Source organism: Lagopus muta, chromosome Z (assembly GCF_023343835.1).
Source record: "Lagopus muta isolate bLagMut1 chromosome Z, bLagMut1 primary, whole genome shotgun sequence".
Lineage (NCBI taxonomy): Eukaryota > Metazoa > Chordata > Aves > Galliformes > Phasianidae > Lagopus > Lagopus muta.
The window spans coordinates 974,354-998,247 of record NC_064472.1 but is presented as its reverse complement, the minus strand read 5'-3'; the positions used below and the strand labels follow the sequence as shown (position 1 = coordinate 998,247).

At 52.5% G+C, this 23,894-nt stretch overlaps 2 protein-coding genes across 2 annotated transcripts in view; one reads left to right on the top strand and one right to left on the bottom strand.

The window, feature by feature from the left end:
• TCF4 (transcription factor 4) overlaps positions 1 to 23,894 on the top strand; it is a 150,505-nt gene that overhangs the window by 55,811 nt on the left and 70,800 nt on the right.
• On the bottom strand, positions 7,149 to 11,379 carry LOC125686572 (putative pre-mRNA-splicing factor ATP-dependent RNA helicase DHX16). The gene is made up of 2 exons (XM_048930701.1): positions 11,344 to 11,379; positions 7,149 to 9,132 (listed from the first exon to the last, which is right to left on the bottom strand). Exons 1-2 carry the CDS (start codon positions 11,377 to 11,379, stop codon positions 8,032 to 8,034), a joined length of 1,137 nt encoding a protein of 378 aa, XP_048786658.1. The 3' UTR covers positions 7,149 to 8,031.

Sequence of the window (23,894 nt, the reverse complement as noted above, 5' to 3'; positions counted from 1 at the left end):
TCTGCTCTGCCCGCGGCGCTGCCCCTCTCCCTCCTCACCCCCTGCGATAGAAATCTGTGACGCCCCTGCATCCCGTTCTGCAGGGGCTGCAGTTACTTGTAAGCCAGCGATAGCGACTTTTTTTCTCTTAATTACGGCTGATAAATGAGTTCGGTTAAAGTAAATATATGATGTAAAAATATTAGTAATGTTTGCGCCCGGCCAGGATCACACCCTTCTTCTGCGGCTGTCAGTGAACGAACCGAATGCGTTGCTATAAAGGGTTGAGCGCGAGCCAAAGAAAACACGGGGCTGTAACTGCGATACATCATTCTTCAGCTCCAATATACGTCCCTGAAATACGCCTCGTCTTTTAATACTGGGAAATATTAGCGAGTTGTTTAACATATGGGGCAGTGTTGGAGCTTGTAGTCGTTTGTACGTACTCACATCCACGACACGGTTACAACAGTTTTAGAGGCTCCGATACGTGCCAAAAAAAGCATGGAAATTTCAGCACTCCCTTCTTAACTCACGCCATGGGGCTTTAGGTGGTGCACAAAGGCACTTCGCAAACAGCCATGCACTTCTGTGCAACCCACTGGGCCGTGGGGTGCTTTCGAGTTTAACCTTTAATTTGGATCTGAAGAACTTAAAAGTCGCTTCTGCCTGCCCTTGGGTTACAGAAAAACCTCATTCCTGCCTGATTGTTTTTGCCGTCTCAGTGAAAATACTGGTTTCGCCTGATTGAAGAAATAGTTGTTTTCTAGAGGTGCGTTCAGAGTCAGAGGGAATTCAGACCCTGGGGATTCCAGTGACAAATTCTGGGTCCTCACTGTTGCTTGGAAGTCCCGTTGGTCTCCAGCAGAGTGGTTTGCGTGGCCTCTGCTCACCTTGAGGCGGACTCTGTGCTGGAGGTGTCTCCTGCAGCCCTTGTGTGAGCCAGCATCGTGTTGGTGACCTGTCTTCCTGAGGCACCTTTATTTTTGCCTGTTGATGCAGTCTGGAATTTTGGGCTGGCAGTATGGCCGGCAACGCTCTGCTCACACCAGCTGTTATATGTGACTGAAAAGGAGCCTGAGTGCTGCCAGGACTGCTGCCTGCCTCCTGCAACCCACAGCCACGGCTCAGCCCCCCTCTCCAGCAGTTGGGTGCCCTGCTCCTCATCTGTCCGGATGGGCAGCAGAGCTGGTGGGGCTGTGCCGTGGGTGCCATGGTGCTGCTGCTGTGTTCTTGGATGCAGGATGTCGGTACTGGAGGAGCTGGGGACACAGGGCTGTGTGGATGTTTCCCTCCCATGGAAACGCTGTGGGGAAGCTCAGCTCCATTTCTACTGTTTGAGACTAGACCGCGGACCACGAGTGCCGCTGATGGGGTGGCTGATGCTCATGAGGTGCTGCCTTAACAGAGACGTCTACGAAATCGTGCCGATCACGCCTGCATTGGTGACTTGGGAAGGATTCTGAACATTGCTGCCACGAAGGTGCGCGTTGCACCTTAATGAGGGCGTCCTGACCCCCAGCTGCCTTTTTTGCAGATATGTTGTGTTACTGCTCCATTCCTGTCCCCAGCACCATGGGTGCTGCATGGACTGTGCCTGCAGAGGTGGGCTGTGCAGTTCACTTCATGCTCTTCCTCTTGGCAGCTGATGAGGAGCCTCTGATTATCACCTGCCCCGACTCGGTCTGGTGCTGTTGTGTGCTGCTGCCTTCCATGGAGAGGGAAGCAGAAGCCGAGGGAGGGCCTGGCTTTATTGCTTTTAAATAGCACGATCGATGCATTGATTAAACACATCTGGCTTGTCTTTGCAAGTAAGCATTTATTATTGCTAATGCTGAATCAGAAGCAGGCTAGATAGCTGTGGGATTCATGTTAAGTTTGACAGAAAGCACTAAAAGGTGGCTCATTGGATTTCACGTGCTGCTTCTATCCATGTGCTGCTTTTAGAGAAGGCGGTTGGCCCCAGCGCTGTGCTGAGAACATTTGTCTGGGCTTCTCTCTGCTCTGATTTGTGCTCGTGTCGGGGGCTGAGCACATGCTGGCCTGCAGCAGAAAGCCCTGGAGCCCCATGCACTGCTGGGCTGCAGCTGGGGCCCTGCAGAGCGGCTGCTGGTGGAGGCCATGTCCTGCGGACAGGCTGTGCCCACCTGAGGGCTGATGTTGTGTTTCAGTTATTTTTGAGATGGACTTTCCTGCGGGGCAGCAGAAGTCACCGTGCTGCTTGCATGGTGCCCAGTTCCTCAGGCTTCTCCTGGAAGTGTTGTGCAGTTTGAACACTGCTCACCGTGCGTGCTCCTGAAGCCCAGGTGTTCTGTGGGTGTTTTTATGTGCTTGGGAGTAACCACAGAGTGCTTCCTTGGCCTGAAAAGAGCAGTGTTGCATGGGGCAGTGGCTACGCTCGACACAGCACTGGTTCTCCTCCCTCCCCATTTCCACATACTCCCTTGCTGAGCATTCTCTGTCATCTTGCATCAGACACCTTACTGGCACGTGAGGCTACGTTCCAGTGCTCTGTAACTTGTTTCCAGCTGCCTGTAGCTTAGCGGAGCACTTTGCTGCAGGGGTCAGATGGAGGCTTCAGGTGCTGTGGGAGAGCTGCTGGCATGCAGAGTGACCCGAGTCCCCCGGGCTGGAGGCTGGAGGCTGGGTTGGTGTCTGTGCTGTGGCAGCTGCTGGCTCGCTGAGCTCAGCTGTGCACACTGTGGGGCAGTCCTGGCTGCCGCAGTCTGGGGATGCGGAGCACTCAGCCTGGGAGAGAGCTTGCCCTGACACAAGTGGAGCGTAGTACAAATAGGAACAGGGGAGAGTAAAGTGTAAATGCCTTCTTATTCTGCAGCGTGGAGCCCGAAGCCGGCGTGCTTCTCCCTTCCAGCTGCAGGACTTGTGGTGCTCGTAGTGGTGTGATGCGATACCGAAGTCCTGCCCTGCCTGCTGCCTGCGGTGCTGGAGGCGGCTGTTGAGGCGCTGCTTTGAGCCTTGGGAGGATGTGGCTCAGTGGGCACCGTGGGGACGGATTGGCAGCTGGACTGGAGGATCTCCGAGGTCTCTTCCGACATTTACGATTCTCGGATTCTTTAGGAATGCGTATTGTTTGATTTCAGTGGGAGCTGCCTGGTGATGTAGCATGCAAAGACGAGCCTGTTTCTATTGCTAAGCATGAAGTGAGGAATGGATGCAGTGACTCGGGCTTTCTTCCCTCCTAATTGCTGCCTCAAATCGGCTTAGCCGTGCTGGGGCTGGAGGCTGGGAGCCGGCAGTGCGGCGGCACGGCTGCGCTGCTGGTGGACGGTGTTGGAGGGAGCCTTTCTATTTATCTGAAGAATGCGTGCCGTGTGTTTTGTGAGGATATTGTAAGGTTTGATAAATTACTGTCTGGAAAACATCCTGAGTTCCTTGGATACCCCGTGTACATGCCAAATTTTAATATTATTTTTAATGCTGTGATAGCGCTCGTCTCCGTATGAATATTGCTGCGGTATTTGCTTTTAATCTGTTCGGCCTTGATTCAGTTACTGTTATTATAAGAACTGGAATTTTTGCAGATTAGTGAAGTTTACCCAACACGGCATTATAAGGCCTTGCTTTCAATTGCTAAACTATAAACATTAGGGATGAAATTTTCCATGCTGTGTATCTGACTCAGCCCGATTATTATTTTTTTAACCTTCTGCAGAAATGATTTCAACCTTTCCTAAAACGAGGTTGCGTTTCATCCTGGCAGATTTTTGGTTTTCTCAGTCGGGAGCTTGAATGCTTTTTTTGCACCGCTCCTGTCGTGTCAGGTGGCTTCAGGTCCCCGTTTGCAGCTGGGGGGGTGGGGGTACAAGGAGGACAATGTCAGAAAGTGTCCCAGCGGTTTTCAGTGCGGAAGGTTTTGATGGTGTTTCCATTGTGCTGCCTGCCTTTGGCCGTCGCAGCGTGGGCACACATGCTCAGCAGTCGCCTGTTTGTGCCGGTTTGTCCGCAGCACTGCCATTTTCTCGGTGCCGGTTGGTGCTGCGGATGGGGTGTGGGTCAGAGGAGCCTGACAGCCCGCGGTGGGAAGGAATTGAGACGTGACTATTAGACGCGCCAGAAATAAATTCCATATGACATACGGGAAGAAGCACGGGACGTTTATTCTGAATAGCAGTCAAAGATGAATTTTCAGGCATCACAAAAAACCCGTTCTCCAGAAAAGATCTGCAGCCGTCTGCCTGGCCGTAGCGCCGACTGAGGTGACTTGTGGCAGCAGCAAGTCTGAATCCTGTAACTGTAAAGGTCAGCAGAAGCCTTTGGAAACCAAAGGACCGGAAATCCGAGGCTCCGGTTTCTGTTTAAAGAGCTGTGCTGGTGCAGCGACGTGTTCAGGAGGAACCTGCGGGTGCGATGCGACCCCACAGCTCAGGTATGTGGGTGCCCAGTCCCCAAAGGAAACCGGAGCGGCCCTACAGGAAGGTGGTCCGGTGTTTGAGGATGGAAAACACGCTGGGAATGCGAGCGGTGCCGCTATATTTATCTGTAGCGGCTCTGACCTGGAGCAGAGCGGTCCCACCGCACAGCCTGACCGCCCAGCGCCGGCGGTGCCCTTGCCGAGGAGCTGGAAACCAGGTGCACAGGGCTGGCGTTGGCTGCCAGGGCCGAGCTGAGGCTGGGTTGGTTGTGTGCAGGCAGGACTGCATGTGGCACCTCGGTTTTTTTTTGGTCGTGTGGTTGCATTCGCCCCGAGACGCACTCAGCTCTGCTTCCAACCACCCGCTGGGTTCTGCACGAGTGTCAGCGCCTGGCAGCCTGGCTGTGTTCCTCCCAGCCCCGTGTGAGAGCAGGAGGCTGACGGAGGTGGCTGGAATGTCTGAGAGGTGGTTTTTCAAGCAGACGTGCGTCCAACAAAAGCTGCCCGTTGGATTTTTTTGAGCCGGTTTTGAGTTGTTTCTCCCACCAATGTTTCTCAGCCTCCAACCTTCAAAACCGGAGCTGAGCAGTGGAATGAGTGCCCCCCGTCGGGTGTTCTCCGAGCGGGGCATTCCTGTAAGCACATCTCAAGGGCTGTGTTGTGAAGCAGCAGCTCATTGCAGATGTGATGCGTGCCGTTTTTCAGCGGCCGTGTGTCTGAATTTGCTTGCAGGTGAGGGCCGGCGGTTCCCTCCCCTCTTACGTGGCTGCAGCTGCAGAGGATTTCTCCCTGCCTCTTTTTCTGGATCCCTTTTGGCGCTTTGTACACAAGAAAGCAGAAGTGCTTTCGGATAACTGCGAGCAACAGTTGTGAGTGCGGCTGTGCAGGGTGCCAGCGCCGAGAGCCTCGCAGCTCAGATGCAGCAGTTCCCTTTTCTGTGATAAGCACAGTGAAAATCACCCTTTCCACAGGAGCCTGGAAAGGGACCTGACAAAGGCTTTGTGCAGAGCACTGCGGGTGTTTCATCCTGCTGCCTTGTGCCTGCTGCTGCTCTCATGGCTCACCTGCGTGCGAACAAAGGTATCAGGAAAAGTCCGTGCTAAAAAGCATCTTGTGGACAAGGGCAGGAATGCTGCACGTTCCAGCCAAGAGTTAAGGCCTGCACCTCTGTTGCAGCCCCAGAGAGAAGAAAGGACAAGGACATCTCGATGTATTTGGGGAAGGAGCAGCAGATGTATAAATAGAAACTGTAGACTGTGGCAATTAATGTCTGCGCACCGAGCAAAGAATTGAAATATTATTTTGTACTACATAGTTTTCGGTGAAGTTTACATTCCGCTGTATTTTGTTCTCAAACAAGTCCAGGCGTTTTTCGGGAGCTGTTGTGTGCGTCCGTTGCGTTCTGCATAGCGTGGGGTAACGCAGTTACGCAGGTTTTGCAGTGAGCTGTGGGTGCTTTTGACGGGCGTTCAGGGTGCAGATTGCACCGAGCTGCGTGTTGGCAAAATGCAAGCCGAGCCTGCCCAGCCTCAGAGTGGAAATGGGGTGGCAGTGGGGCCACCGAGCCCCAGGCTGCGGTGTGGGGCTGTGCAGTTCGCGCTGCTGCTGCAGGGCTGCATTGGAGCCCTCTGATGGGGCTGGTGCAGAGCAGGAGCTGCTGGGCAGGTTGTGCTGCACGCAGGATGAGTGGAGGCACTGCTTTTGTGCGCTCCTGCCTTTTTCTGCTTTGCAACCACATTATGGCAGGGCTGGAGCGCATGCTGCAAGGCACCCAAATGGTTAATGAGCTTCTGCCCTTTATAGAGATGAACTTCGTTTGGCTTTCAAATAAGCATTTGCTGCTCTTCTCCAGCTGAGCTGATATTAGTGGCAGAGGGAATTTGAGCTCACACCTGTTTGAGCATTAAAAGAAACGTATAAGTGACTTCCTTAAAATATTCATAGGGAGGAAAAAATTCAATTTCTGCTGAATCTCACCTCGCCAAGACAACCGCTGGTAGGCACATTTAAAGGCAAAGAAAGCAGCGTGAACAAAAGCCTGGGCTGGGGGTGCGGGTGAGTCTCCTCGCTGTGTGCGGGGCTGCCGGTGGCCGTGGAGGTGGAGGCTCCTGCAGGACACACTGGCCTGGATGTGGGGTGGGTTTTCATTGCAGCTGGAGAGCATACATGTGGGAAAATCTGTGAAACAAAACAAATTTGTTGAATTACTGGGTCATTTACATAGCTCCAGTCATGGTCGGTTAAGCAGGCAAAAACAATGGTTTTGTTCTGCTCTCTAGTTAAGGCACAGAATGTGTAAAGCAACGCCGAGCTAGCTGGATAATTAATAATCATTTTGAGCCTGTGCTTACCTTCAGTCTGAGCTTCCCAGCGCACGGAGATGCTCAACCAAATGAAGCTTTTGCTAAATTGGGGCGACTGCTGTTGGTAGGCCTTGCCGTGTTCCCTACAGCGCAAAAGCAGGTGAAGCCACGGCCGCCCAGCGGTGGCCAAACCTTCCCTCGGTGGCACTGGGGGCTCGGAGGCAAAGCTTTGGAGCGCCTTGTTGGCCGGCTCAACCACCGTACGTATGGCTGGGGCAGATTTCAACCTCTGTCACGTTCGGGATACAGCGTTACCTCATTGGCTTCTGCAGGGAGGCAGTGCGGCTGTGTAACAAGAAGTCGTTTCTGCTCCCGTCGTTGCATTTTTAATCCCCTCTCGCAGGGCTGCTTGGCTGCGCCGCCCGCCCCGCTCTGCAGCTCAGCTCCGGAGCCGCACGTATGGTCAGATGCACAGAACATACAGAATCAAATATAAAAGAGCTGCGGTGGAAATGATGAAGAAGGCCTGACAGGAGAGCGCAGCCCTGTCGTCCCGTCGATACGTCTCGCCATATGGTCTGCGTTAAGGGCAGCACCGGCTCTCACACTGTCCGGGCTGATGGTGTAGCAGGGCCGTGCTTTGATCCTGGTAGCACGCGAAATGAAAAGATACGGAGCACGCCTTTAACGGGAACCATCGGCCCTTTAATTCGATGATATTTCTTTTTAACTCAAATCAGAGCGCTCCGATGCGTTTCTTCGTTTCGCAGACCTTTTGTACGTGGGGGCGGCCGTAAGCGTATCCGATAGTTCTAAGAAGAGAACAGAATTAAAAGTGATCAGGATATTCTGGGCAGCAAACGGCCGACCAGATGCGCTACAGAAGAAATTAACTACCAAACACTGAAAAGGGCCATTTTTTGTGCGCGCGTACAGTGTGAATTATTTGGGAAGAGCGGTTTTGATTAATTCTGGGATGAGAAAACCGTGTCGTTAGGTCAGGAAGGATTTACAAGCATTTTTTAATTGTTATTTAAATACTTATTGATTATAGCAAATGTTCACGTACTTCCTGCTGTTCATATCTTCGTTTGTTACGTATCGCTCGAATTAAAAATGCCCAGCAGTGGAGCACGAAGCAGCCAAACTCCAAACACGCCCTCCAGCAGTGTCTTTTTTTCTTCTAGTTCTACCACTTGCGTCCATCTTATAGCCAGGGAATCCATTCCAGAGCCAGCTTTGACCTGGATTTGTGGTTGGCTGAGGTTGCAGGTCCCCCACGTTTGGGAGCAGCGCCCAGAGCAGAGATGAAGATCTGGAGGGCGAGCTCATCGAAGGAGCTGCTATTTGGGGATGGCCTGGTGGCAGCAATCTTCATCATTCCCCACTATTAACACAAAATTCTAACCTCTCGGGCTCATGAACTGCTATTTTGTCAGTAGAACTTTTTACTTCCTTTAGGTCTTTTGGTTCTATTTTGTTTTCCTTCACCTCTGCTTTAACAGGCTTCACATTTTCTTTAAAGGAGTCGCTTTCTTCTTGGACAGTTTGTTTCTCTTCGTTGTATTCCGAAGGCTTCTCTAATTTTACTCTTACTGGCAATTTTATAATTTCTTTTTCTTCAGCCTTCTCTATTTTCATCATGTTTTCATCCTCTTTGACCACAGGAAGAGGAAGACTTTCCAATTCCTTTGACTGTTCCTCCACCTCGTCTTTTTCTTCTTTGATTTTTAATTGGTTTTCTTGTGTAGATGCTTCTTCACCCTTTTTGGTGTCTTCATCTTCTATACTTGGGCTTTCACGTGATGAATTCTCCTGCTGAGAATTGTTTTTCAGCAGGGCAGGATCAATTTGTGCTTTCAGGAGCTCAAGGGTCTCAGCAAGCTCATTTCTGTTTCTAACAATGCACTTCCATGTGGATCCATCCTGGTCATCCTGTTCTTCTATGTACATCCTGACATTATGCTCCTGCTTGTTAATCTCCTTGTGTCTCTCCTTGCTGATGATTTCCTCCAACACTTCTCCATCTCCCTTAATAAGCCTGGTTCTCCCTGTTTCAGGATCCACCACTCTTCTGATAACGCTCTGCCTCACGTCCCATTCCTCCTTTGTCATTGGCTTCATAGCCTGGATTCGGGACTTCTGCTCATCTGTCAAAACTGGCCCGGGGTCGACCTGTGGCTCCTTCTGCCACAGCTCCAGTGAAGGGCCGGGCAGTGCCTCACTCACGCCTCTGTCCTCCTTCACTCTTTCTTTTGACTTCTTCAATTTCTTCTTTATCTTCTTCTTCTTGTCTTTGTGTTTCCCTCGCTTCCTTTTGCCGTGCCGCTTCGCTTTGGTGTCGCTGTCACTGGAGGAGGTGGAGGAGGAGTTAGTCAAACAACGCCAAAAATAACTAAAAAAAAAGACAGGAGAGACAAAACATGAGAAAATGAGTAAAACTTCAGGGTAAGTGTCGGTGTCTGAGCGCTGGTGCGGCTTTTAAAGCACCGAATTGCTTACTGATAGCACAAAGCACAACAAGGCAGGCTTGCAAACCGAGCCACTGCCGTGTTCTTAGCAATAGCTCACATTCAGCTTTGCATATTAGAACCTCTTTTCACAGGGGAAGATGGTGCTGTGTAAATACACAACGTGAAGGGGAGCTGGTACCGAGAAATAAGTGGAGCAAGAATATTCTGCACGGTTGTGCTGTGAATAAATACTGCGGTGGGAAGGAAGGCAGCAGCCTAATGTGGGTGAACAGCCGCAGTAAAAGGTAATGTGGGAAAGGAGGGAAGAATGTAAGATGGAAAGCATCAAGTGCTGTCGGGAGAATGCGTGGAATGAGGGTGAGCATTGGGAAACAATAATACCAGGCAGAGATGGAAAGAGGGAAGGAAGACTGTGTGTGAGGTTAAGATAAATAATCACGAAAGATTATTGCGGTGCATAAAGAAGAAGAGGTCAGAAAAGCTGATTTTAGGACCTCTTAGAGATGGAAAGGGTAATTTATTGACAGATGATGTAGACACTGCTAAAAAATAAATGGATTTTTCGCCTCAGTGTTCACAAAAGAGGATGGGGAACAGATGCCAGAATCAGATATAGATTTCCCAGGAGAGAGTCAAGAAATATTGAAGGAAATAGGGATTATTCCGGAATGGGTGATCACACGGTGGGCGAGAACATCAGTAGTTGGATTAAACTAGAGAGGAGCCGTCGTGGAATCCTTAAATAAGAAAAGAGAAAGGAATATTTATTTGTGGGGGAAAAAAATCCCTCCCCAACCAGCTCTGCCTTCCATTCCTTACTGTCCTCTGCTGGAGAGGAGCTCCGTGTTTGTCCAAGCCGTCGGCTGCTTGGCACTGCATTCAGCCTCGCTTCAGAGCTGACACTCGGCCGGTCTGAGCCTGGGCCTGCAAAGCTCTCATTCCTCTGTTCTGCTGCTCTTTCCGACTCTCCTGGCGGCTCAGAAGCCGTGCTGTTCTTGGGGCACGGCCTGCAGGATGCGACCCTGCCTGAGCGTCGTGTTGGTGAATGGCAGACGTCCGTTGCGGTGCACCGTCCTGCCAGCCCTGCTGCTGGGTCTGGCATTGGTTTCTTCAGAGAGGCGTTTTAGGCCGCCCAGCTTTGCTGTCAGACGTTCTCGTGCCTCTTCCTGACCCGGATTAATTAGTTTATTGCATTGGTTGGGCTCTGGTGTATCCGCAGGAGTGAAGCCTGTAGGGTTGGCTGGCAGTAGCCGTTGTTGAAGTTGGAGGAAAAGCAGGATGCTCGATCTCCATTCGGCAGCAAACTGCAAACCCCGTGGGAGGCGGCGGGTAGGATATTTAACACAGAGCTAAATCGTTGCACGGCTGTGCTGAGGACCTGTGGTCTTGTATGGTGGAAGAGCAGCAATTAAAATTTAACAGTGTTTGGTGGATTGTGGAAGAAGAAGCAGGCTGGAGCTGAACTCGGGTTGTCCATCTGGTGGAGGCGATCTGTAAGGTTCGGACACCGAGCTGATTCAGCAAAACACTTTTAAAACCTTGTGGTGCTTCAGAAAAAGAATCCAGATCAAACAGTTTCAGGTCCCACCAGGCAGCAGTTTCCTTCCAGTCCTTTGGAATGCTTTTTCAGAAGTCCAGACTCTTTTCTTCTGTCCCGAGAGGGGTTCTCACCTTCTTCCCAAACGCAGCTGCCGGAACATTTTCTCTGCCCGTTCCTCATCCCTGCAGCTGCAGGGCAAAGGTTTCAGCAGGGGCAGTTCTGCCTTCCTCTCCCTTTCCTGCCTCGACCTGCAGCCTGTGCATCCCTGTGGCTCTGCTGCTCGTCCCAAGGAGACGCACCTGCTGCTGCCTCCGCGCCGCCTGGCTGGTGGCGAGATCTGGGAGATGCTGAGGGCTGAGGAATAGCAGTGTGGTTGGTGGGCTGATGAAGCTCCCAGAAGCTGACCTGGATTTGCACAGAGCTTTCTCTTCAGGCTGATCCCTGTGGAAGCATCCCGTAGATGTGCGGCAGCGCGGATGCTGCTAGGTGTGCCTGTTTGACACCGTGGCATATGCTCGATTCCGCCACCAGCCGCGGCAGTGGCAGCTCTTGGGATGCAAGGGATTGCAGAGGAGTCTTTGAATAGCTGATAAATTCTCATAGTCCCTGCTGTGTGGGTGGGAAGTCTCACGTGCTTTCAGAGATGGAGCCTATCACCTGCAGCCATCCACCCACAGGCATTTTGATATAGGGGGGGTTGGTCTCGATCATCTCTAGAGGTCCCTTCCAACCCCTACAATTCTGTGATTCCTATGGCTCCAAACAGCATCCGTACAGCTGTGGTGTCACTAAGGTTGGAGAAGACCTCGCAGACCGCTGAGTCCCACCGAGACCCATCCCCACCATCCCCCAGTGCCACATCCCCATGGTTCTTGGGAATCGTGCTCCTTGTTCCGCAGTTGAGGCCGAATCCTAAATCTGCTCAGTGTGGTCTCAGTTTACCCCTTCTGGAAGCTGCAGAAAACCCAAAGCTGTCCGAGCAGTAGTGGTTATGGGAAGGAGTAACGCTCACAGCTTCTTCTGTCAGTTCGGCCGGGTTGTGTTGGTGTTAGACTTGTGGATGTTCACCTGGGATTGACTTCCATTGTAAAAGAACTCCAGCCTTCTGCTGTTGAGTCAAAAATCAGCTTTCCATGCCCTGAGTCAACATTTATAGCACAGCCCAAATCCCTGCCGTTTGGAAGCCTGCTTTGTGCTGTTGTGTTGTTGGATTCACAACGGGACGAGACCAGCGGGGCTCCAGCCGTTGTGTCTTTTTGCTTCTCTCTGTATTCCGAAGGCGGACCGTAAGTTCTCTACCCAAACTGGGGTCAGCCCAGGGGGTCCCTGCAGCCCAGGGGAGCCCAGCAGGATGTGCTCGGACCAGGCCGTGTTGCCAGGCGCTCCTTCCCACTGTGTTTCGTTTGACGAGGTTTCACCTCTCTGTACGGCGGAGCAATTCTCTGTCTTAACTTTTGATTGTTTTTTCTAACATGTGAAATGTTTTTGATCACGTTAGATGGAGCTGTCATCACACCCTGAACAGTTGCAGCCTCTGTGGCTGCTCATGTGGTGCACACCTGTAACATGTTGGGAATGGACTTGGCTTTGAAGCTAGACTTGTTCTCTCATAAGAGCCCACATATTTCTTCCATCATGTAATGAGATTTGCTGATGATACAGAACGGAGAGGAGCGAGCTGCACTTTAAAGGGAGGCGGCTTAAAACACAGCTTTGGCCACAGCTCTGCAGATGGACCCGAGCAAAGGAGCATCCGAATGCGGCCCTGTGGCATCACAGGGATCGGCGTGATGCCGTCTCTGTCGTTTGCTTTCAATGCTTCTGAGATCATAAAACACAGAGTAAAACGATTGCTTAAATGCGGGGTGGGAGTGAAAGGTAAAAGGGGGGGAGAGGGAGGAAAGGTGTGTTGGTGGGTGCTTGGGGAAAGCTGGTGGTGGCAAGGGTGCAGAGCTCGGCAGGTGTTGGGAATGGAGATGTCCCCTGCACCTGGCCAGCCGTGCAGGATAAAGGGGGCAGGAAGGCAGTGGATCTGCTGCGCTCTGGTAGGGACACAGGAGAGAGTGGGAAACCGGGCTGGGCTTCGGTGGCTGCTGGGCACGGCTGGGGAGCTGGGTTTATCCTGGGCCCGTTTGGGTGAGGGGAGCATGGTGAGGATTCAGGATTCTATGGGAATTCATGGGATTCTATGGGGGGTTTGGGTGAGACTTGGTGGTCTTGGAGGTCTTTCCCAAACTTAATGACTCCATTACTAGGATGCTGTACTGCTCTGCATAGGTGCTGGTGTTCAATGGAGGCAGGCAGGTCTGAGGGGTGATGGAAAGCGGTGCACGTAAACCTTCACCCAAATACGAAACAGGAGCATGGGTTTCTGTTGTTGCTTTTTGTTTGTTCGTTTGTTTGTTTGCTTTCTGGAGCTGATGGTCTGAGATTCGCGAGCAAAGGTTGAATAAAAGTCAAAGGAAACTGTTCTGGCACTTTGTAAGGGATGAGTGAGGCCACATCCGTAATCCTGCGCACGGTTCTTGTCACCTTATTATTAGAGCTGTGTAAATCTGGCAAGGATTTGTATTTGCCAAATATACCCCTGGCCTAGATTTGGGCTTATATTTGGAATCGGGGCCAGTTTTAACGCCTGTGCAGTTGGTAATTTTTGCCAGTTTTAAGGGAAATAACAGGGAAGAGGATAATGAAGGACAGAAGAGTCAGCAGAGCAGAACGCTCAGGAAGGTAAAGGAATCAGAAAAAGAGAAGGAAAAAAAAGGGCAGAGCAATATGGAGCCCATTCCCTCTTTTCCACCTCCGGCCCTTGCAGTCTTTCCTGCTTCTTTGTTCTTCCCTCTGAATTTAGAGGGCTTGAATGAAGCCATGCGCTCTCTCTGCTCCGCTTGCGCTCTCACATTCCTTTTCTCGTTTGCAGACTTCCCTCTTTGCCGCTCTTTCATCAGTTCCCCCACCTCCAGCTCTCCTCCCGGTGTCCCTGGGTGCACGTGCTGACTGTGAGCACAGCTCTGGCCTGCACAGCGCATCCTGTTGCTTTGATGTGCTCGCATACCAGCGAGATTAAAATCCCGAGCATCGACAAGCATTGCGGGCGCCCTGATGAGCGGAGCCTCGCTAACACTCTGCTATGGGAGAGGTGGCTTTCTCGTGTCCTCTCGCCCCATGCATAGGATGGGTGGAACGTGTGATCTCTGGGGACTTTCCCAAGGTCTCCTTGCTGTGTTGCCCCAGGGGTTCTGGGTGAATCCGTTTCCCCTGCAGTGCTTGGGCAAGGTGGAAGTTAGCCCACCTCTTCACCTGCAGCATCATCTGATCTTTCTGTTGTGGAGATGGATGAGGGACGGGAGGAGATGAGGAGCGTGACCGTGGAGCGGACAGGAGGAGCTGGTATGGCAGTCAGGGTTGGTTTTGCAGATGGATTTTGCTCACCTACGGGTAGGAAGCTGTGACTCCTCAGGATCACCCAGAGAACCAAGGGCCAAAACAGAATAAAATCCTGGAATCGATTCCTTGAAAAGAGGTTGTAGCGAGGTGGGGGTCAGCGTCTTTTCTGAGATAAGAGATACATAGGATGAGAAGTGGTGGCCTCAAGCTGTGCCAGGGGAGATTCAGGGCGCACGTTAGGAAACATTTCATCCCCTGAGGAGCAGTGATGTCCCGTCACAGCTGCCCAGGATGGTGGTGGCTCACTGACTCCAGAGGTGTCCCAGCACCACGGAGATGTGGCAGTGAGGGTCGTGGTCAGTGGGAGCGGTGGGGTGGGCTGGGGTTGGACCTGGTGATCTTAGAGGTCTTTTCCAGCCTTGGTGATGCTGTGAGTCAAGAATCCCTGGCTCTGGTATTGGTGCAGGAGAGTGGTTCTGTGTGAGTGGGAGTTGCATCCAGCTGGGCAGGTAAACCAGAGCCAGAGGTGGATTTTATGGTGGATCCTTGTCTGTCTCACATAGTTGCATAGGTTGGGTGGATGGGGCTTATTGCACAGCTGGAGATTGTCTTCAGTGCTGATGTGCTGATCAGCCCAGCCAGATTTAGGTGCGGTGTAAAAATGACACAGGCATGTAGGGGGCCATGGGGGCATGGGCTGAGACGGACATCAGATGTGAGAACTGCCCTGTTTGCAAAGGGGGGGAAGCCAGGATGGCTGCTGCAGTGCAGGTTGGGTTGCCGGGAATCCTTTTGGAAGAGCGAGGGATGGCACAGGGGTGCTTGGCCTGGGGACAGAGAGGACGGCGGTGCTGAGCCGAGCAGAGGCCAGATGTGATGAGGCCTCCAGAGCAAGTGTGGCAGGGGCGTCTTAATGGCCCGCAGCAGAGCCGGGTGCTGTCATCAGTGAGTTTTCTGTGCTTGCCCTACGTCTGGCTCAGAAGTCCTGAAATTCCTCCTGCTTTGGGAGCCTCGGTTCGCCGTTCCGCGTGCTCTATGGACGATATCAGAGGGTGGGCATTCATTTTTCTTGGAAACGTGTGATTTTTGGGTATCTCCTCTGTGCTTTTGAGGCTGTGCTCTTCTTTCTTCGGAGGCAGGCGGGCAGCCGCTGTGTTTTCGTAACCTTCTGACAACACCTGAGCTTGTGAGACCCCTGTGCCCTCCCTGGCCGCTCTCCATGCTGGGGCTGCGAGGGCTCTGCTGCTCCCTGGCCGTGCCAGCAGCCTGTGGCATCAGCTGCTCTCCAACGCGAGGCTGGGGAGGAGGGTCGGCCCCCATAGCGGCGCCCGCTCCTCAATTCTCAGTGCCAAAGGTTCACCTGTTGTTCTCAGCGCAATGAAAGGAGTGGGATCTCCCTGATCACGCTGGAAGGAGGGGGAGGTGTCTTTTTAGTGCCTTTGATCCTGAGCTGGAGCACGCTCAGCTTTTTGGGAATTTAATTTGAAAGAATGCAGCGCACACATCTGCTTTTTGTACTGCCGTTTCTTCTGATCCGGGGAAGACAAATTTATTAGTGCAAATGTTCTGTCGGTTGGAAGGGAAGGAAGGCTGTGCAAAGTGCAAGTTGACTCTTCTTTTCTGTATGGCAGTAGGAAATCTAAATAGGTATGATGGGTGTTGGCATTACGGAGTTCACAGTGAAGTTTTGTGAGCACAAGCAGACAGCATAAAACGGGAGGGCACTTCTGGGAGCATAAGAATTTCTGGGAGATACGATAGGTGAGCATTTGCAAGGTCCTAATGAGAAGAATGGGGGAGAAATTCTCTTAGTAAGGAGATGAAAGACAGCGAGGTGCTGGGAAATGAGTTGCGCCCTGCAGATTTGAACACGATCCAAGGCTGGAGGTAGGTGCTTTGGAAACATGGCTTAGGAGATGCGTCGTGTGGTTTTCATGTCTTTGCATAAGAGCTGAGAAAAGACGTATTGGACAGAGAAGCAGGTAGGAGATATACCTTGGCTTCCATAGATGTTCCATCAGAACTTCCCCTTTGAACCTTTATTCCTACTGCCTGTCAAAACCTGCCGAAAAAGAGCTTGGTCACTCTGCAGTAATCCTGTACAAATGAAAGCGCGTATCCGAAAGCATATGTAAAGAGACCCTGAGCATCCTGCGTGACAGCAGAGAGCTGAGATAAAGCCGAGGGGTTTGGTTTGTTTATTTCTGAGCGAGCCCTTTTTTGTGCCTTGTGACTGCAGCGTATTTGCAGGCTTTAAATGCAGTTCCTTGGGTGTTTGCCTGGCCAAGACCTTCCATCAGGTGAGTGCGACAAGAACATCTTCTGCATCTCTGCAGTTAAACAGACGGGCTTCGTCTTGCTTTCAGCTGGACGTTTTGATCTCAGCCTCCCTAATTTCTTCCCTGTGTCCTTTGCACTGTTTTCTTTTTAATGTTATTAATGCAGCACAGTTCAGGCTGCTGCAGTTCAAGCGTGCTACAGAGGTACGACAGAATCTATCAGTTGAAAAAGTGAGCGTTTCGTTTTGGGGGCTAAAGCTGTGGAGGCTCTGGGTGGTGGTGGCTGTGGGTGGAGTGCAGGGTGAGCCTTTATGGCAGGGTGGGATGGCACGGACAGCAGATCTGTGGACAGGTAGCTGTGCCTTTGGATACTTGGTATTCTTTTCCCTGCGTGTAGAAACAGCTTTCTTCCAGCTCAGCTCGCTGGCACAAGCCATCCTTCTTCCCGTTGCTGCTAAGCCATGTGATTTCTTGGGTGCAATCACTTGGATTCCTTCTCCTTCCACGCAGCCGCCCGCTACTTTGTGAATGGTAACGCAGGGTCCCTCCTGTCACCTGCATCCTGCAGCAGCGCCCGGCCTGCTGGGCACACGGCAGTGGCGTGGCCAGGGGGAGCTCAGCAGGGAACCCAGCCCCACTTTGGCATCCATCCTTTGAGGTGACGGACGGCTCCAGGAGCATCCTGGGGCACCACAGGTGGTGGCACCGCTGGGTCCTTCAGCCTCCGTGTCCAGCGGAGCACCCAGGGCACGGGTCACTGCAGCGCATGGCACCTTCACGCGCTGTGGCACCGGCACATGTCATCCGCGTCCAGCTGAGCGCCTCGGGGCGCCGTGGTGGTGGCACCAGCAGGTGCCTCAGCCCTGATGTCCAGCAGCGTTTTCTGGCCGCGCTCGCCGAGCTCAGATGCGCTCCCTCCTTCGCCGCCTTCCCCTTTCAGCTCCTTCCAAAAGCCGCACAGGGAGGGCACGAGCAGCCCCTGTGCCCCAGTGGCCGGCGGGGCCGGGGCTCCCATCCCCGTCCCCCGTTCCCCTCCCCGCGGCGCCAAGCCAGGGCGATTATGAAGACGTCAGTCGGAGCGGAGGCAGGCGAGAGGGAGCCGCGCTCCAGATGAGGTCCTGGGGGAGCCGCGGAGGGTCATTCATGTACGACCATGTGTATGTGTCTGACAGACTGTGAAATGGTGCGTTGTTGCGCGGCTGCGCTGCACCTGGGCCCTTCATCTGTGATTGATTGGTTTGGTCATGTGTAATGGTCCCATCTGCTCCGTGTTGTTTTTCTTTTTTTACTTATAAACACCGTTCCCAGCGGCTGGGAGAGGATGAGCTATGTTTTGTCATCTTCACTTACACTTTAGCTCAGGAAAGTGGTCAAGGAGGTGAGCTGGCAGGCGGCGCGGGCGGCGAGCCGTGGAAGCACTCCTCTTTATTTGGGGCCGTTTCGGCCACGTTTGGCTCCCTGGCCGACGTGGGGCCGGGCCGCAGGCTGGGGGGACGCGGGGAGCGCGGCGCAGCCCCGCCGATAGTGACTCTTACTGCGGCGAGGAGTTCTTTGTAACTGAGCCAATACTTAATTAAAACCGCTGACATCATGGTGTTATAATTAAGCGTGGCATTAATTAAGCTGGAATAACGATTTTTTTTTTATTAAGAGCTGCTCCAATTGTAGAAGCGCACCATCGGCAAAAACCAAATAGTGTTTTAGGAAGGAGGAGATGCCCGCTCGGCGCGGTGCTGGCGGCGGAGGCAGCGCCAACTGCGGCGCTTCGGTGTGCAGCTCGGAGTCAAATTTGGTTGCTGCTTTTTTTTCCCCTACTTCTTTTTCTTTTACCCAAAAATGCTGATCGGCTCCTGGCATTCTGATGGCTAATTATGCATCGGAGAGCTTCGACAGCTGCATTCATCATCATAAAATGTAATAATTAATGACATTCCAACAAAGAAAAATATGCAAATGAGAACTCATTAGCATTTTCATATTCAGCTTTGATAATGCTTTTGCTGACAAGGTTGTAATTAATGAAAATTCATGTCGCAGTCAGGAGATTGGATCGGTTTCATTCCGCTCACAATTCCCAAATGCTTGCATTATGGAAAATCGGCAGCTCTGCCAACTTTTCAGGGAAGAAAAAAACACACACACACACTAAAAGCACCAGATGCAAATTAATGGTAGGGAGCCTTTAACTCTTTAAAGTCCTGGCCCCCGTGCCCCCCCCCCCTTCCTCGGAGGGGAGGGAAGAAAAGCAGCGATCCCTCTGCACAAGTTGGGCGCGCAACTTCGTGCTTCCGAACTCCGCTGCACAACGCGCCGACCGCTGTGAAAGTTTTTTGCTCCCCTTCTCTGTTTCCCGTTTCCATTACACCTGACTGCCTCTGCGAAGCCCAGCGCTTCGCCCGGCCTCTTCTCCCCTTCCCTCGCCTCGCAGACCCCACGTCTGCCGCCGGTCAGCGCTCCGCGGACGCTGCGCCGCCCGGACGCGGTGACTCCGGGGCTCCTTTCCGACCTTCGGTGCCCGCATCCCGCGGATCCTCACGCGCCCATCTCCGCTCCCTGCCCCCCCCGTTTCAGGGCCGCGCCGCCGGGAACGCAGAGCGCGATTTTCGCACCTTCCAGCGGGAGAAGCCCGGCCCGGGTCGGGCCGCAGGCAGCCCCGCACATGGGGCCCCGCCAGCTGCGCGCCGCCGCCTGCAGCATCGCCTGCGCAGCCCCGCCGCTCCGTGCGCTCCGCCCGCAGCGCCGCGATGCAGCTGGGCTGCGCGGGGCCTCGGCGGCTCGGCGCCGTGCCCTCTTTGCCCCCAACCTCGCGCAGCCCCTCCGATTTTGGAGAACTTTTTGTGGCGCTGAAACCGAAGGCGCGCTGCTGCCTGGAGCCGCCTGTGTTCTTTGCGCGACTATTTCTTTAAAGCTTCCCTTTTCCTATCCTTTCCCTTTGTGCAGGCAGACTGCCCGAGCAGATGGTGTAATGTCACCTGTAAGCAATCTGAATAGATAGGTTCATTCCTGCGTTTTGGAGAGCTTTTTATTTCCTTTCGGTGCGGCGCAGACATCGCTGAGAGCCCGCTCAAGATGGTGCTGCTTTTTTGTTTCATGTGCAGAGCCTCCCGCTGCGATTGGTTCTCTTTATTTATTTATTATTATTATTATTATTTGATTTTCTTTTCTTTTTTACCCCCCAAACTCAGTCTGTGTTTCTGGGCTCAGCTCAAAATCTGCAACTTCGGAGAGTTTCTTGGTGGCGTCGAGACAGCAGCGTAGGAAATCCTTGCCCAGTTTGAAATGAAATGTGCCAACGGGGAAGGAGGGCAGAGGAACTTAAAGCCGTGCTGAGTGGTTGAGGCACACGGCTTTAGAAGTCAGCAGCTGCATGAACGAGGGCACTGGTGGGTGCTTGGGGCCGGGATGCAGGCAGTGATCTCGGCCCTGGCCAGCAGGACGGATGGCAGCCGGTTGAGCTTTGCCCTTGGCTCACGGAGCTCTATGCAGACGGGTTGCTGTGGCGCTGCTGCCAGGCGCTGAGCGCTCACTGAGCCTGCATGGTGTCCTCAGTTATTGTCACAACAGGGAGCCCTTGGTCGGTGCGGACAGACAGAGGTCTTCCCCCACACGGAGCGGTAATTTTGGCACTGGTGAGGAGCTGGAGATCCCTGTGGGGAAGGCGCTGCTGGCCGCAGCGAGAGTGCTTGTATTTAGGAGCCTGCGGGCTGCTATCTGACTTCAGTGCATTTCTGCCGTACGAAAATCAAAAAGGAAAACCAAAATGGTGGAGGATTCTGTAAGGTTTATTTGTATGTTTTTCCTCGGGGAGAGAGGGAGAAAAGCTTATTATTTTTTTGTAATTTGGGGTGAATGGAAAGCAATGGGGTCTTGAATGGACCGAGGGAGAAGGTTTTGTTCTTTGAATGAAGGGGGAGCGGCCTTTGTATCTCAGCCCACGATGGGTTTTATACGTGTTTATTGGATCATGGGGAATCACGGGGCACCTGGGGTAAGGCATTGAGCGCGGCCGCGGGAAAGCTGAGCGCGCCGTCAACTTTCTGTTCAGTTCCAAAGGCTCTGCAGATCAGGCCTGGGAGCGACGTGTCTGAAACGAGCCTCTGTTTCTGAGGGGTAAAGGGGGATTGAACAAATTAGGAGAAAGCAGCAGCTTGGCTGTTTTGTCTGGGAGAAAAGGGAAAAAGGAGAGGAAAAAAAGAAAAGGCAGAGTGATTTTTTCCCTGTTGCAGTGTTTCATCTGGAGGAGCGCAGTGCTGCACTTGCAGGCTGCAGCAGAGATCCCGGCTCCGCAGTGCTTCTGAAGGGGAGGAGGAGAAATAATCCCCGGCTTTTGCGAACCGTGATAAAGAATCAGAAAGATTGGAGTTCGAATTTGGGATTTAAAAGAGAAAAAAAGATGAAAACTGGTTTGGGTTTGGCCGGATGTCGTCTTTGTTTTTACAGGCATTTCCTAATGAGCCCGAGCATTAATTCCACACAGCTGTGCAGCACTTCTCTATTCTGGGAAGCCATCCCTGCCTTCCTGCAATGCAAAGAGAAGTTCTGGAAGCCCAGGTGCTCCTGCAGCAGGCTCTCCTTTGTAGCTGTGACCATCGCAGGCCTCGCTACAAGCCCTGCCCCGCGTCAGGCAGTTGTCATTTCAGTAACGATTCACCTGGGGCTGAAAGGCGAAGCGGCCGACGGTTTCTCGGCGTCCACCTGCCGACAGCCTCCTGGAAATGTTTTGAAGGCACATTTAATTTGTTGGTAATTGACGGTTACTGAGCCGGCCTCGTAGCTCCCCGGTAGGAGCTCGGTTTTGGAACACGAGAGCATTTTAATGGTAGAAAGGGCCGCGGAGCAGAGCAAGGTGGCTCCTGGGAGCCGCCAGCCCCGCTCTGCCGCTGCTGCTCTCTGCCCACCCTCAAGTGCCTGTGAAATTGGGTGGATTTGGGTGAGCTTGTGCTTCACGTCGCCCTTGCCTGCGTTGAGCCGTACGATGGCGCGACACACGATACGACAGGTATTTTGTGATGTGTTGATATATTTCACTTCTGATAAGGCAGCAGTGAACAGCTTGGCTGTTTCTTTCCCTTCAGACTTGCTGTTTTCACTGTTTCTCACCCCCGAAGGCCACAATGCGGGGAAACGGAACGCTTTGCTGTTCTGGTTTCCACGAGTGGCCCGGAGAGTGGCGCACTTGGAAATAAATCCGGGACAGAGCTGCAGATTTGCAAACGAAATGTTGGGAGTCCAGTGCCGAACGTGCAAGCGGCTTGGATCAGGTGCTGCTGTACAGATTTTAATGAGTAATAAATACATCGGTCTGGGTTTGGCGGTGCGATCTGCGAAGCTCAGGCGTGGGCCTCGTGCGGATCGCCGCGTCGCTTCACGTGTGGGCAGCCTGCAGGGCCGCGCTGGTGGCGATGGATGGCACAAACTCGCTCTGTACGGCGCGGAGCGGCCGGCAGCACGGTGTGGCGGAGCAGCTCCATTCTGAACCTCTTGCCTTCCAGACTGCGGCAGCCCAGCGATTCCCCAGTGCCGCGAGCGTGTTGGAGGGCCTTCCTCCATTTGATGGGTCCCCCATCAAGCAGTAATTCAGAAATGCACATATGTTCTCGGTGCGGGCGCAGGGTGATATTTCTGGAGCTCGGGAACTGCATGGGGAAAATGTGTGACTTTCTGCGAGTTGATGTCCTTTTAATATGCAGGATCTTTTTGGGGGGAGAAAAAAAAAAAAGGAAAAAAAAAAAGAGGATCCTTTTTAAAATGAAAGCACGTGCCGCAGAAGCATGCATTTATAATCGTAAGGGCCTTTGTTCCGGCGCCTGCAGAACTAAACGCCGGATCAATAATAAATATAGGGTCTGTGCAACGCGCTGCAGCCCCAGAGCTGCGGTGGGGCTCTGCTGCCGTTGTGCCCCCGACGTGCAGAGCTGCTGTCTCCCATCGCGGTGTTTTTCTGGCCAGTTCGATGCGGCACCTTCTTCACTGATCCCAAAAATGCTTCAGAATTGATGGAAGCCTTCACTTCCCTGCTGTCCTGTTTGTTCAGGGATGCGTAAACAGTCGTGGGCTCGCAGAAACGCACATGGGGCGCTCATGTGTGTGCGTATGTATGAAGTCCTCTAAAAACATCTCAGGTATTACTGGAAGGATTTGTTCTCCTTCGCACTGAAACTGCTGTGTTAAAAATCCGTTCAGGACTTTTCCATAAAGCTGACCCCTGGAATTCCTGCTGAGGATTTCTTAGTTTCAGTTTCTAGAGGTCTTAGGACAAAGTGGGTTCGAACTTGAGTTTAGCAAGCAGGAATTCCTGAACGGCTCAGTGCGTCACCTTTGGAGATGATGATCGCACTGTTGAGCTGACGAGGATGTCGAGTTCCTGCAGGGATGCTCTCAGCAGAGCTTCCAGGCTCCCCAATGACCTCCAGGCTCTCCAGGCCCGAGCCTGGCTGTTGCTCAGTGCGTTTGGAGAACCTGAGTGTGGCTTTGGGGTTCTACCCAAGCATAGGCTGGGTAGGGAAGGCACTGCTGGTGCAGTGGCTCCATTGGTGCTGGCCACTGAAGCTGGCTGCACGCCTCAGGAGGCAACGGAATGAAGGCCGTTTGGGAAACTGCCGTTTTTAAGCCTTAGAAATGGCTTACCATGAGGAAAACAGAAGCTTTGTTACAAGCCTGCTGCAGAATTGCATGGCAAGTGAATGCAGCTCTGTGCTCAGAAGGCATGGCTTGCCATCAGCGCCTTCTCCCCCTCGGATCCGGTGAGATCGCTTGCCGTGTCGCTGTTCGATCCCTCTGGGCATCGCTGGGCAATGCTTGCCAGCCCCGGCGCTGGGCAGGATGGGCCCTTACTGGTAGCAAAGCTGGCTCTTCTGTGGTTCTGCTATGAAGTTCTGCTGTGGTTTTTTTTTGGAAGGCATTCCTTGTAAGGAATTCTGTAAACATCAGTTACCGTTTCCCATATTGTGTTTCCAGACTGCTTAGGAACTTCATCACACACTGAAAACTTGCTCTGTTTTTGTTCTGAGCCGTCTGCTGGCTGTTTGTTGTAGACAAGGCTGGTCTCCTTAGGTGTGGCAAAGAAGGGATTCCCAGTTCATGGGGATGTGTGGTTCCCAATCCAATATTCATGGGGATATGTGGTTCCCAATCCAATATTCATGGGGATGTGTGGTTCCCAATCCAATGTTCATGGGGATATGTGGTTCCCAATCCAATATTCATGGGGTTATGTGGTTCCCAATCCAATATTCATGGGAATATGTGGTTCCCAATCCAATGTTCATGGGGATACGTGGTTCCCAATCCACTGTTCATTGGGGATATGTGGTTCCCAATCCAATATTCATGGGGATATGTGGTTCCCAATCCAATGTTCATGGGGATGTGTGGTTCCCAATCCAATATTCATGGGGATGTGTGGTTCCCAATCCAATATTCATGGGGATATGTGGTTCCCAATCCAATATTCATGGGGATGTGTGGTTCCCAATCCACTATTCATGGGGATATATGGTTCCCAATCCAATGTTCATGGGGATATGTGGTTCCCAATCCAATGTTCATGGGGATATGTGG

What these genes read in the sequence shown, in the direction of transcription:
- LOC125686572 (XM_048930701.1), bottom strand. Translation starts at nt 11,379, where the DNA reads ATGATCGAGACCAACCCCCCCTATATCAAAATGCCT. An exon ending in CCCCCTATATCAAAATGCCT is followed by an intron (nt 9,133 to 11,343) that starts GTGGGTGGATGG and finishes GTGCTTTAAAAG; the next exon opens with CCGCACCAGCGCTCAGACAC.